Source organism: Anolis carolinensis, chromosome 4 (assembly GCF_035594765.1).
Source record: "Anolis carolinensis isolate JA03-04 chromosome 4, rAnoCar3.1.pri, whole genome shotgun sequence".
NCBI classification, from domain to species: Eukaryota; Metazoa; Chordata; class Lepidosauria; order Squamata; family Dactyloidae; genus Anolis; species Anolis carolinensis.
In genome coordinates, this window is record NC_085844.1 from 177,449,726 (window position 1) to 177,463,616 (window position 13,891).

At 38.3% G+C, this 13,891-nt stretch overlaps 1 protein-coding gene across 3 annotated transcripts in view; it reads left to right on the top strand.

Moving 5' to 3' along the window:
* rab3b (RAB3B, member RAS oncogene family) overlaps positions 1-13,891 on the top strand; it is a 119,315-nt gene that overhangs the window by 86,263 nt on the left and 19,161 nt on the right. For 2 of the 3 annotated variants that reach the window (XM_008109576.3, XM_003220304.4), the window contains exon 4: positions 10,952-11,076. In XM_008109576.3, coding sequence (XP_008107783.2) covers positions 10,952-11,076 — 125 coding nt within the window. The remainder of the gene's footprint in view (positions 1-10,951; positions 11,077-13,891) is intronic. The other variant, XM_062978309.1, reaches the window with a different exon arrangement.

Sequence of the window (13,891 nt, forward strand, 5' to 3'; positions counted from 1 at the left end):
GATTCAGTGGGATTTGATCCCAGGTAGATAGGCATAACATTACAGCTGTAGCTTCAAGGATAGCTCATTAAGGCACATCAGGACAGTATTTTTCCCTGAAACTACTTTATAACCAAAATATTCTACGGATGGCATTCACTGTCAACCTCAAGTTCATTTCACAATGTCAGAGAATAATATTAGTCTTGCCTAATGTTTATGCATGAGATATCAGATCAATTATGCGGAGGGCTTATGTATTACTAGAAGCTATATATCAGTCGTTCTCAACCCATGGGTCCCCAGATGTTTTGGCCTTCAACTCCCAGAAATCCTAACAGCTGGTAAACTGGCTGGGATTTCTGGGAATTGTAGCCCAAACAGGTTGAGAATTACTGCTATATATCATGTTAACATCTATGTGCCTGTACTTGTCCAACCTTCATATAGTGATTTAGATTCAGAATCTCTGGTTCTGATCCATCATGCCTGACTAGATATGAAATTAAGGGTGAAAAACATGTCTCTTTCTAATCAAATGGCTCAGGATTTACTAGAGTCCCTTGTTTTAGAATCTTTTATTTGAATTCAAAACATGAGGCCCTTTCACATTACACAGATATAGCACTATGATATTACTTTGACAGCCATGGCTGCCTCATGTGGAATTCTAGAATACGTAGTTTGACAGAAGTTTATCGCTTTCTGACTGTGGATTCTCTCTCACTAAACTACAGACATCAGGGATCCACAATACAGAACTGTGGCAGAGATGGTAGAATTATAGTGTTATAATTACATAGTGTTAAAGAGCCCAACGTGCTCAACCAGGACTTCATAAGATTGCATGGATTCTAGAGCATGTAGGTTTCTAAGACTAGGCTGGTTGGAGTTGAGCTGCCACTATAATCATGAGGCAGGATTGGTCAAACAAGAATTGAGTTCCTCCAAAAAGTATCAGCCAGTAGCCACCATGGTATAGTGGTCTCAGTTTTGGGCGAAGCCTTTGGAGACCAGGGTTTAAATCTCCACTCAGCCAAAGAAACCTGCTGTGTGACTGTGGCCAGGCACATCCTCTCAGCCTTAAAGAAAAGTCAGGGCAACCTTCTCTGAAATGTTTGGCATGAAAACTTTGGTAATAGAGTTGCCATGAGATGGAAATGATTTGAAGCCACATAACAACAGCATAGTTGAGCTTGTGGGGGTTTCCATGTATTCCAACCTCAGCCAGTATGACATCAACTGTTGAGGACTTCCTAGATCAGTGGTTCTCAACCTGGGGTCCCCAGGTGTTTTTGGCTTACAACTCCCAGAAATCTGTTTACCAGTTGTTAGGATTTCTGGGAGTTGAAGGCCAAAAACATCTGGGGACCCCAGGTCGATAACTTCTATCCTAGATTCTTATCTGTGTGCTCATTATTCATTTAATCTCCCCAGTGGAAATTAATCACTACTTTTGATTATTCCTTACATAGAGTTTTCAGAGGCTCAAACATGTCAAACAAAAATAATTTATTAAACAGTAATTGAGCATAACATTTGAATCCTGGCTGATATTAATTTTAACTCACATCTTTTTCATATTCTTAACCCTCACACTCATTTATTTCACTCCTAGCTTAACTGACCCAGATTCTAATTCTCCAAACATCTCAAACTCCTATATCTAACCTTGAAAGACCCAACACACTCTGTCATTTTCTTCCATACAATAGATGACTTTTAAAATTTATTCAAACATTCAGCCAATTAACAGTCAAGTCAGACATTCCACTCTTTTACTCTCTCCTAATTGTGTCTTACTTCATAACAACTACGATACATTTCCCTACTTTAGCATAATTTAAATGCAACATTATCTAAAAAGCTTCATATCATTACAGAGTTCATCGAAATGATCATTTTTGTGATATTGCTTTCATGGGACTCAGATTGCTATCATCTTCAGTTGGATGATGGTGATGATAATGATGGTTGTTTTAATGCACCTTTTAGTATCTTCACTGTTTTCTAAAAACATAACTGCAAATAGTCAAAATTAGCAGTGCCCTGATTGCCAATGCTGAGCCTCCTCCCTTAATAGTTACGGGGTTCATGTAAGCTTCTGAGCACCTCCTTAATGGGAGGCATCAAAATAACTTCCCTTGTGTGCCATCAAGGCCAGCCCAAGGTAATTTTCAAGTGTAGTCGAACAGAATTTTGACGCCCCCCCCCAAACCAATCACTAAAAACGTTGGATAAGCTAAAATGTTGGATAAATAAGGAGGGATTAAGGAAAAGCCTAAATACAGAACAACACTCTGAAAACAGGGGAAATCCAGACAGGAAATAATCAGGGCCAGCTAACACCTCCCAACCAAGGATGCCCCCAGGAAGGAAGCAGCCAGGCTTATATGTATGTATATATGTGTTATATATATAATATATAATATAATATATATTAGTTATATATATTATTTAAGATATATGTGTGTGTTTGTGCATGCACATACACACATAGCTTATATATGTATGTATATATGTTTGCATATTATATTATAACAATTATATATTATATATTACATAATATAATATAATATATATTATATTATAAGATTTGTGCCAATGTATATGTATGTACACTCATACCTTATATATGTGTGTATATGTGTGTGTGTATGTATTAAATTAGTTATATTATATTGTGTAAGATATATGTGTGTATGCTTGTGTATGTACATACACACATACCTTATATATGCATGTATATGTGTGTGTGTCTATATTATGTATGTACACACACATACCTTATATATGTATGTATATGTGTGTGTGTCTATATTATGTATGTACACACATACCTTATATATGTATATTACATTATGTTTATTATATATATATTTATGTTTGTATTACTGTATATTATATTATGTAAGATATACGTGTGTATGTACTTACACAGATACCTCATATGTATGTATATAGGTGTATGTATACAGAGAGAAACACACACACACATCTATATATATATAAGGATAAAGTTGTTTGCACGGGGGGGGGGGGGGAGAAACTTGTGTGTGATGAAGTCACAAGTGTCCTAGTCCAGAATTTAAACCATGGCACCAGGTTAGCCCTTTCCCTGAAATCTGTGGAAATATAATACTGGAAAGCCAAATAAACGAGAGAGATTTAAAAATTGTAAAGTCAAAATGCTAAGAGGACAGATTGTCCCCAGGTGGCAACTTGCTATGAAGAAGTGAAATGTGTGCTCCCAAGAAGTGCTGAATACCTTTGATGCCTTCCAAAGCTAGAATAACATACCATAAAAATTAATAGCAGAGGCCAAATTAAGCTCTCAGTTTCATTGTTTTGTCACTTTATAGAAGTGACTGAAGTTTGTACAGATAAGAGCACTATTTTACCCTTCCAAGAGCCATCTTCCTTTGTTTGAATGATAATGAAGAGCTCTTGTCTCCAAATGGAGTAAAATGAACTCGATAATAGAAAACTCAGAAAGAATGGAAGTTGGGTGACAACACCTAAAATGCTAGGAGTAATTTTTATTTAAAAACTAACTCACAAACTGACTGATGTACTGTAAAAACAGCAGGGTGTCTATAAACAAACCTTTAAAAGAAACTGTTCTTAGCCAATTTTCAAGATGATATGTACAAGAAGAAAGCAACACTTTTTTCCCTGTTTAAGAAGAGATTTTGCAAGTGATTGAAGAAAAAAAAACCCGTGAAGATTTATCTCTTGTGATGTTTATAAATTGCTTTGCAAAGGTATTGCCATATGTCCTTGAAGAAAGCAATCTTTTCAGAGTCAAAACATTCAAAGCCTTTAAATTAGTTAGTGCGCTCTCATCTGATTTAACTTATTTCTGAAACCAAAAGAACTCATTTCAATAAGATAGTGGAGAAAGTTTTAAGCCTTTAGGGGACAAAACATTTCTTGTGAAATGGCTGCCGTACTGAATTTTTAATAAGGAAACAACATTTGCATAAATTTTGTGGGTCTTGTGTTTTTGTGCAACAGAACAACATGTTACAGGTCATGTAATAAAATATCATTTCACCTGATGCAAATCTGATGGAAAATGATGATTCTGTGATTTAAGTAGGCATGTAAACAATAGATAGAGGGATTAATTAGGATTTTTGGCACGTAAGATCTGTATTCCATCTGGAAAGGAAACTGGAGACATATCTGTTGTTGCTGTTGAAGTTGAATGCCTTCATGTTGTTTCTGATCTATAGTGACCCAATGGCAACCCTAGTGCAGCTTTTTCGTTCCCAAGATTGTCCAAAGCGGACTTGTCTTTGCCTCCCTCTTGTTATCAAAAAGTGGACCCCAAAAATATGAAAACCAGAATCTGCTGCTCCATTTGGATAGGCAGTGAGCCCGCGTTGATCTCTCCCTTAATTCTAAGCTAACCTTCAATTAACTTCTCTCTGGAATGTTGCTTAACCTTTTCCCACACCCCAGACCTCAGGAAATAACCACACATTTAGCATAATCCCTTTACAATACCTTGAAAAAGTCACAGGGAACACATTAGACTGTGAGGTCTCCATTTTCTATACTAACACCCTTAACGCTTTTTTGTCAGTTTGGTTGGCACCCATTATTCAAGCCAGGCACTGGGACATTAAGCCAGGCACTGGGACTCTTGACCAGTTGCATTTCTTTCCAAGGATAACTTGGCCCTGGAAGGATCCACGGACAGATGCAAGCCTTCAAATTCACCAATGACACTTTATTAGTTTTCCCGCCTCACCTTGGGACCAATCAGTGGTGAGAGTGGACATGCATCTCCTCCAGTGAAGTGGGAGCAGGATCCCACCAGGACCAATGAATGGCAGGCATGGTAAAGTCTTATTGTTCTATATCACTGTCAGTGTACTATAAATAAATCCACATATTCGCAATTGGAGGTATGTAAGTCTTTGAAGTACAACTCTGCTGGCATCCACCTTGGCCAATGTGAATAAAGCCTCTGATTTTGTCTTCAACCCATCTGTGTCTTATCTGACCTTTTGGAAGCACACTGGGCTTCGGACTGTCACTTTTTGCAGTCGCTGAAATCGCACAATTCTCTGAGGCTGAGTGTATAACTTGCCGAAGGTCACCCAGTGAGTTTCAGGGCTGAGCAGGGATTTGAACCCTGATCTCCAGAGTCATAGTCCAAGGCCCGGCTACTACATCATGCTCGTATCTACACCATTGAAGCAAATTAAGCAATACCCATTCAGATTACAGAACACTGTAGACAATTAACTCCCGAGAGATCTCATCTGTGTGTCTTTGATTGCTGTTAGCCCTGGGGCCTGGGATAGACATGTCTTATTTTTTTAATGTTTCAAAAATCTTATTTTAACATAAACACTCTGTAAACATATTCATGTTGACCATGCAGCAAAATGCAACAAAATCCACAGTGATACCTTTATTGGCCAGTCAAAATGCACATCATACAAACTTTGAAAACTTTACTGGCTTCTTTGGATGAATATATTAAAAATCATACTGGAGAAAAAAAGTGACAGTGTTAGTGTTATGGTTGAGCCTTTGGGCTCCGGTAATAGAAGAAGGGGTCATAAGACTCCTCGAGAGTCAGACTCTTTCGAGGAGCGTGAAAGAAAACGGCTCCGGGATTTGTTTACAGACCCGACAGATGAGGACTCATTTGAGGGTTTTTCTGAGGGTTTGGAGGAAGAGATGGCCAGCTCGGAGGAGGACGACATGGAATGGACTCGTGTGAGGGAGGATTTGGGTGTTGGGGAAACAGGCAATGAAAGCATGGGAGGTGATTGGCGGTTGCAGGATCAGACCCATGGACTGGCTGGAGGGATGGAGCGGGATCCACAGCTGGGGATGCTGTGGGGCGTAGTCAAAGGTGCTTAAGCTCTGATGAGGATGATGATGTTGGGGCACCTGGAATTGGGATGGCAGCTGACAGCGATGATGAGCTTGAACTGGGATAAATTGGGGTTTGGGACCAATGTCTAATTGCGTTGGGCAAGGTAATCTGGACGGACGCTTGGGCTTTTGTTGGGGAACTTCCTGAAGACGGGTGTGATTCGTTACTGGACACCTTGGACCTCCGTCGTCTTTTTGACGGGCAATATCTACTCGCACTGGATTGACACTGGACTGACTGACTTCGATTCCGGATTATCCCTTCTGCTGGCTATCGGTGAGACCTTTGGATTTCCTAGACGACTACGCTTGGCTATTGACCTCTGGACCGGATTGGGACCCTGCTGACTGCCGTTACCCTGACTGCTGTGCCTGGACCTGGATATCGTTGGCCGCTGAACCTTAAACTGAATCCTGACTACGACCACGCTTTTCGTTCGCTGCAAGAAGGAATAAACAAGCCTGGTTTATTCTCCTGCTGTTTCTGAGTAGCAGAGAGGAATCTGCTACCAGTCTGTTGTTTACATTCTGACTCCTGTTGATCCTCTTTTGTTTGCATTGTTTGCCAGGCTGAAGTAAGCACTTTTGATTTAATCCGGATTATACTTCTGTTTAACCCGGTTTATCCCTTTGAACCGTCTAAGCTCAAACTGAGCTGTTTTTTGTTACTTATCACACTGAAGTCAAGTGTTTGCCCTGTTCTTTGTTTCCTACGTGCGTTTTTAGTTCTGTAACCTCAATAAACTGAGTTTTGTTTTACTCGCTGGCGTTCTGTCTGTGACAGTTAGAGTTATGAATATAAACATTATACAGTAGAGTCTCACTTATCCAACCTAAACGGGCTGGTAGAATGTTGGATAAGCTAATATGTTGGATAATAAGGAAAGATTAAGAAAAAGCCTATTAAACATCAAAATAGGTTATGATTTTACAAATTAAGCACCAAAACATCATGTTATACAACAAATTTGACAGAAAAAGTAGTTCATTACACATTAATGCTATGTAGTAATTACTGTATTTACGAATTTAGCACCAAAATATTACAATTTATTGAAAACCTTGACTACAAACATGCGTTGCATAATCCAGAATGTTGGATAAGTGAGTGTTGGATAAGTGAGACTCTACTGTACCTTGAAGACTGCTGGAAATCCAGAGTAGCATTTCCTTTTTATGATGTAATACAAACACTGCTGCCACTTTTGATTGGATGCCTATTTCTAAATAATCAACAGACCTTTAATGTTATTGCAGTACTAGACATTTAGGGACTGGAGGAAAATTTAATGGGAGGGAGCAATGCCCTCTTTTAACTAAAGCTAGATCTACACTGCCACACAATCCAGTTCAATGCAGTTGATCTGCATTCTGAAACTGCATTATATGGCAATGGAGATCCAGCCTAAGTAAAATTTGTATGCTAGTAATTAAATGTAACTAACACAAATTTCCAAAATGTGAAAAACAAAACAGTTGTGGGAGATGCCAATCCAGGAAAATAGTGAAAAGTAACTTTTTAAAAGTAACTTTCAAGGTTCCGCTGTAATGTAAACAAATTGCAGGTGCTATGTATTAACCAATTTTATATATTTTAGCTCCCCCTGCTGGATCTGAATCTGCATATTTGACAAAAATGTCTTCCATAGCCAAGACAAAAACAGTATAATTGTAGCTTTTTGTTGTGATGCCTTCAAGTAATTTCCGATTTATGATAATGTTAAAATGAGTCTATCATGGGATTTTATTGGCAAGAATTGCTCAGGAAGGGGTTTGTCTTTGTCTTCCTCTAAGGCTAAGAGAGTGTGACTTTCCTAATACCAGCCAATGGGCTAAATGGGGATTAAAATACCATAATCAGAGTTGGACAGTCTTATCTTAAATTACAGTTTTATGTAAATATTCAAAAACTTTTAACCTACGAATGCCTCAATTAATGTAATTTTATTGGTATCTATTTTTATTTTTGAAATTTACTGCATTTCCCACTTTTGTGTTATACTCAAGTCAATGAGTGTTCCCAGTTTCTTGTGGTAAAATTAGGTGCCTTGGCTTATATTCAGGTCGGCTTATACTCGAGTATATACGGTAATTACATAACCTGTACTTTCATTCCCTGAAACAATGCATTGAGTTATAAAATGGTTTAAAAGTTAATAGATTCTGTTCATTTGGCTTCTGCTAATAAATTAAATGTCTAAATTTAAACAGGTATGCATTCTTCCAGAATCTCATTAGAGATGAGTAAGGGTGCATCTACGCTGTAGAATCAATTCAGTTTGACTTCACTTTAACTGTCATAGATCAATGCTATGGAATCATGGGAGTAATAGTTGTACAAGGTATTTAACCTTCTCTGTCAAAGAGCTCTGGAGCTGCACCAAACTACAACTTCCATGGTTCCATAACATTGAGCCATGGCAGTTTAAGAGTCAAACTGCATTAATTTTGCAGTATAGGTGCACCTATAGTGATTAAACTGGAAATGCAAGATTTTAATATAGTAGGCAAAATCTACTGAGAATTGCTGGATTTAATAGATATCTGTAATATGTCAGTTTCACATCTTTATTATGGGAAAAAATACACCTTAGCTTCAAGAATAAATCAGTCATAAATTTCACTCTGGTATTGTTCCATTATCCGGGCGGAGACCACAAAGGGGCCCTAGGCATAAAAGGATAGTCCATCTTAGGGGGGGGGGGTGAAGGAGTTAAACCATTTCCCCATTTTCCTCTAATTCCCCCCATCCATGCTGCCGTCGTTGAAACAACCATGGCATGGGAAGGGGGGGAATAACCAGCAAAAATGGGGGAAATAGTTTTTCTACTTCAAGCCCCCCCCCCCGAAATGGGCTATCCTTCTCTGTCTAGGCCCCCTTTTGTCCTCCACCCATATAATTTATTTATTCATTTATTTACAGTATTTATATTCCGCCCTTCTCACCCCGAAGGGGACTCAGTGCGGATCACAATGTACATATATATGGCAAACATTCAATGCCATTAGACAAACAACACAGAGACAGACAGACACAGAGGCTATTTAACTTCCCAGCTTCTGGCTTTGTGAGGGTATGCTCGATTCTGGCCACAGGAGGAGCTGCTGCTTCATCATCCACTGTGACGACGAGTCCTTTTTTGATGGAGTACTTTCTCATCCAGTGTTGTAAATCAGTTAAATTAGCCTTTCTGCATAAACGGTCCCTAAATTTTCCTACTTGACAGATGCCACTGTCTTTTGGGTTGCTTAGGTCAACAACAAGCAGGGCTATTTTTTATTTTAATTGTCGGGTGCTCACTCCGACACGGGCTGGCCTCGAACTCATGACCTTTTGGTCTTAGTGATTTATTGCAGCTGGCTACTAACCAGCCTGCACCACAGCCCGGCCCTGTGGAACAGTAACTTTACTCTTGCTCAGAAATAATATTAAATTGATTAATCCACTGAATTAAAAGGAACCTGGAGGTTTGGAATTTATCCCTGATACTTTTCTGAAAACCTAAGACAGATTCCTGAAAATACAACGTTACATAATTAGGAAGAGCTTTATGATAACAAAAACTGTTTGACAGGTGAATATGCTGCTTCGGAGGGTTGTGGAGTCCCATTCTTGGGAGGTTTTTAAGCAGAAATTGGATGGCCCTCTCTTGGGAGTGCTTTGATTGTATTTTCCTCCATGGCAGAGGATTGGACTGGATGGCTCTTAGGGTCTCTTCCATCGCTAGGATTCTATGATTCTCTACTGTATTGGAATCAGCTATTAGTTAAACTGTTTCTGGTAATACAAAGATGCTGATGCTAAGTAAGCCAAACATGTTTTCACAATGTTTCAGTGAACAACCACAGCTAACTACCTAATTGTTACTGACAGTCCTTGCTCCCTTTAATTTCTTTTGAATGTACTGCCTGCAGTAACCCACGTCCTATACATCTGCTTCAAACTGAGGTGTCTAATGAAGTGAGCTATAGTTTACCATAGTTCAGTTTATCATCACTGTATTAACCTTTGAGGTGCCACAGTGTGGTTGTTGTTTTTAATGTGTCTACACTACAAAGTTATAGCACATTGATCCTGCTTTTAACAGCCATGATCTAAGGAATGTGAAGAGTTGTTGTTTGTTGAAATAATTAGAATACTTCAACTCTGCTACTAGTAGTCTATAGCAGATGTATTTAAATATCTAATCAAAGTATTAATTTAATATGAGATAGCACTATGAAAAATTAAACTGGATTTACCAACTACAGTAGAGTCTCACTTATCCAACGTTCTGGATTATCCAACGCATTTTTGTAGTCAACGTTTTCAATGCATTGTGATATTTTGGTGCTAAATTCGTAAATACAGTAATTACTACATAGCATTAATGTGTAATGAACTACTTTTTCTGTCAAATTTGTTGTATAACATGATGTTTTGGTGCTAAATTTGTAAAATCATAACTTATTTTGATGTTTAATAGGCTTTTTAAAAATATCTCCTTATTATCCAACATATTCGCTTATCCAACGTTCTGCCGGCCCGTTTAGGTTGGATAAGTGAGACTCTACTGTAGTAGATGGTTCCCTTTTGTGCAGATACACTCCAAGATGTTGCTCTCCAGTGCTGAATTGCAACGTTTACAAGCACCCAACTGAAAGCTTTTCATGAAAGTTTAACAGACAGACTTTCTTGTTGGTATTTCAAAGGATATATTTCTTTTTAAATTTCCTGTATGAAAAAATTGAAATCAGTAAATATGCAAAAGTTTAGGAGTTCAATGGAAGTCTGAGAAACAGGAAGTCTGCAGTGTTATTGACATTGTCTCTTTACAAACTGCATATTTTTGTTCCATTGTGGTTGAAGGGTTTCCTCTATTTCAGTGGTCCTCAACCTGGGGTCCCCAGATGTTTTTGTCCTTCAACTCCCAGAAATCCTAACAACTGGTAAACTGGCTGGCATTTCTGGAAGTTGCAGGCCAAAGACATCTGGAGACCCCAGGTGGAGAACCACTGCTCTATTTACAATTCACATTGTATTATATTATTATCTGTTGTTCTCACTACAAACAACTTTCTTTCTTCCCAGGGCCACGCAGATCAAGACCTACTCCTGGGATAATGCTCAAGTCATTCTGGTGGGGAACAAGTGTGACATGGAGGATGAGAGAATAATTCCTATTGAAAAAGGAAAGCATCTGGCTGATCAGTTGGGTACATGTTGAAAGCTTTTGTTTTTCTTCCCTATCCCTTCTCCTTTAATTTTAGCCCCACATTTTCAGGTTTTAATAGCACAGTTTATTGGAGATGTAGATTGTAATTGATTAAATATATCAGTTGTTGCCTGATTGATCAGGTTTGCTTTTTATAATGCTATTTAATGCAAGTATTTATACATTATGGTAGGTTTGGTCCTCCAGATACTGATGACGTAGTATCCCAGTGGTTTCTCACCACTGGACTTCTGGGAATTCCAATTCAACAATATATTTAAGAATTAAATACCGGGCTGTGGCACAGCTGGGTAGTAGCCAGCTGCAATATATCACTACTGACAAGAGGTTGTGAGTTCAAAATGGTCAGATTGAGCACCCAACCATTAAAAATAGCCCAGCTTGTTATTAACTTAAGCAACTTGAAAAATAGTTGGAATCAAGTAGGAAATTTAGGTACCGCTTATGTGGGGAGGCTAATTTAACTAATTTACAACACCATAAAAAATCATCCAGAAGTGTGCAGAAAGGAATGAGGACATAATCTATCAAGGACTCGGTGTCACAGTGGATGATGAAGCAGTGGCTCCCCCTGTGGCTGGAATCGAGCATATGCTCATGAAGCCTGGAAGCTTGGAAGTTAAATAGCTTCTGTGTCTGTCTATATGTGTGTTGTTTGTCTAATGGCATTGAATGTTTGCCATATATATGTACATTGTGATCCTCACTGAGTCCCCTTCGGGGTGAGAAGGGCGGAATATAAATACAGTAAATAAATAAATAAATAAATAAATAAATTATTCTGTCCTAAACTCCCAACAATGCTATTGAGAAATAGACAGAAAGAGAAGTTTCATGACCAAATGGAATCTTGGTCTGGAATCTATTGGCTTCCAAGTTCCAGATTTATCTTCTGAACTCATTAAATCCCTCTCTATTATATTGAAAGAGTATTACTTTTTTCTGGTCCCAGATACACCATGCTTATATTGATAGAGAAAACGTGTTAAAATATGAAGTTAACATATTTATTGTTCTTGTGAAATATTTGTGCACAATCATCAATGGCTTTTGGCTCCAGGCTTAAGTGAGAATCTATAAAGTAGGTGGGCTTCCAAAGTATGGCTTCCAAACTGTTTTGGTATCCCCTAAATCCCTCAATTTCCCTAGACAACACTCTTTCTTGCTGAGGGGAAAAAACCCAAAATAAATGTAATCTATTGGAAATCTCCAGATAAAATAGTTTACTTCTTTAAATTGATTTCACTGTTTAATATTTTAAAAACACCAGTTGTTCCTAAACCACAAGTAGACTTCTTACCACTTCAGGCTTTTGGAGGAGGATCATTTTTGAAGTCTGTGCAGCGATGCTATATCATTGAATAGTGAGACTAGGATTATCCATGCCATAATACTACTAGTTTCTATCTATGATTATGAAAAATGATTGGAAGAGAAAACAGTAGGAAACGTGGAGGACAACTTTTCTACTAATAAGACAAATAAATGCACGTGTCCTAGGAGAAATGAGTTCTGAACTCTCTCTTGAGCCAAGATGACTAAATGGAAGCTGTTGTACTTTGTCCATATTATGAGAAGAGGTGACATACTACAAATGGCAATGCTTGGTAAAGTGAAAGGCAGCAGACTATATTCCAGATGGATAAACTCAATCCAGGAAGCTTTTGGTCTGAATTTACAAGATCTGAGCAGCTGTTAATAGCAGGGTGACTTGGAGGACTCTCATTCACAGAGTTGCTATAAGAGGAAGTGGAAGGTAGCTGGCTGCAATGAGCAACAATAATGCAGTCTCTATAATGTGGTGGGAAAGTGAGTCACATACAGTTATTGGACTCCATACTTTTGCATCCCTTTAATGTGTTGCTTTTAACTGCCTTCAAATCAACTTTGACTGATGGCAGCCGTATGAATGAAAGACTGCCAAGTGCTGTAAAAGTTCTCAACAGCATTGCTCGGGTTTTAATTAGAGCCTCTTTTAAGAAATTTAAAGTTCTAATTAAAGTGCAAGTCCCGGGCTTTAATACAATGGTACTTTGACAGTTTATAGTGTGAAACTGCTATAATATTGCAGTGTAAGTGCACACAACACTGTGTTATAGGATGTAGTGTGAAGCAAGCAAGTACCGGTGGACTCCTTACCTTCTATTTGATCAGGGATAATATGAAGTAATGCAAAGTAACACATTTTTTCCAAGCTCAAGTCCTTAGAAACCCCTTGCTTGCACACTTTTATTTCAAGTTTCACTATAAATTGCAAGAAATAATCAGTAATTGCAACTTCTAATACAGATGGAGGCACATCCTCCTTGTTCAGAACTCTTTTGCTGAACTCATCTACTTGACTTGCTGTTATGATGATGTCAGCTTCTCTGCTTAAACAATATGAAGAGCAACCAGAATATGTATCTTATGTCTCCAAGCCATTTCCATGTTTCAGCTTGAATCAGCTTCAAGGTATTAGTCATCACTTTTAAAGCTCTTCCTTTTGTCCCTAACACATCCATCTCTCACCCTGAAATTTACTGACTTTATATGCTGTTTCTATTCAGTCTGACAGCTGCAGTTCTGCTTTCATCCCAGTATTGTCCCCAAAGCTTTATTTTATTCAAACATTCACATAATTGCCTATATGTTATTTTGCAGGAAACATATATGTGTATGTCCACCTTCAAGTTGCCTATTGACTTATAGGAATTTCTTGGGAATTTTTAGGCAAGGTATATTCAGAGGTGGTTTTGTCAGTTTCTTGCTCTGGAATATCACCTAAAGCACCTGGTGTTTGCTGGTACCAACTA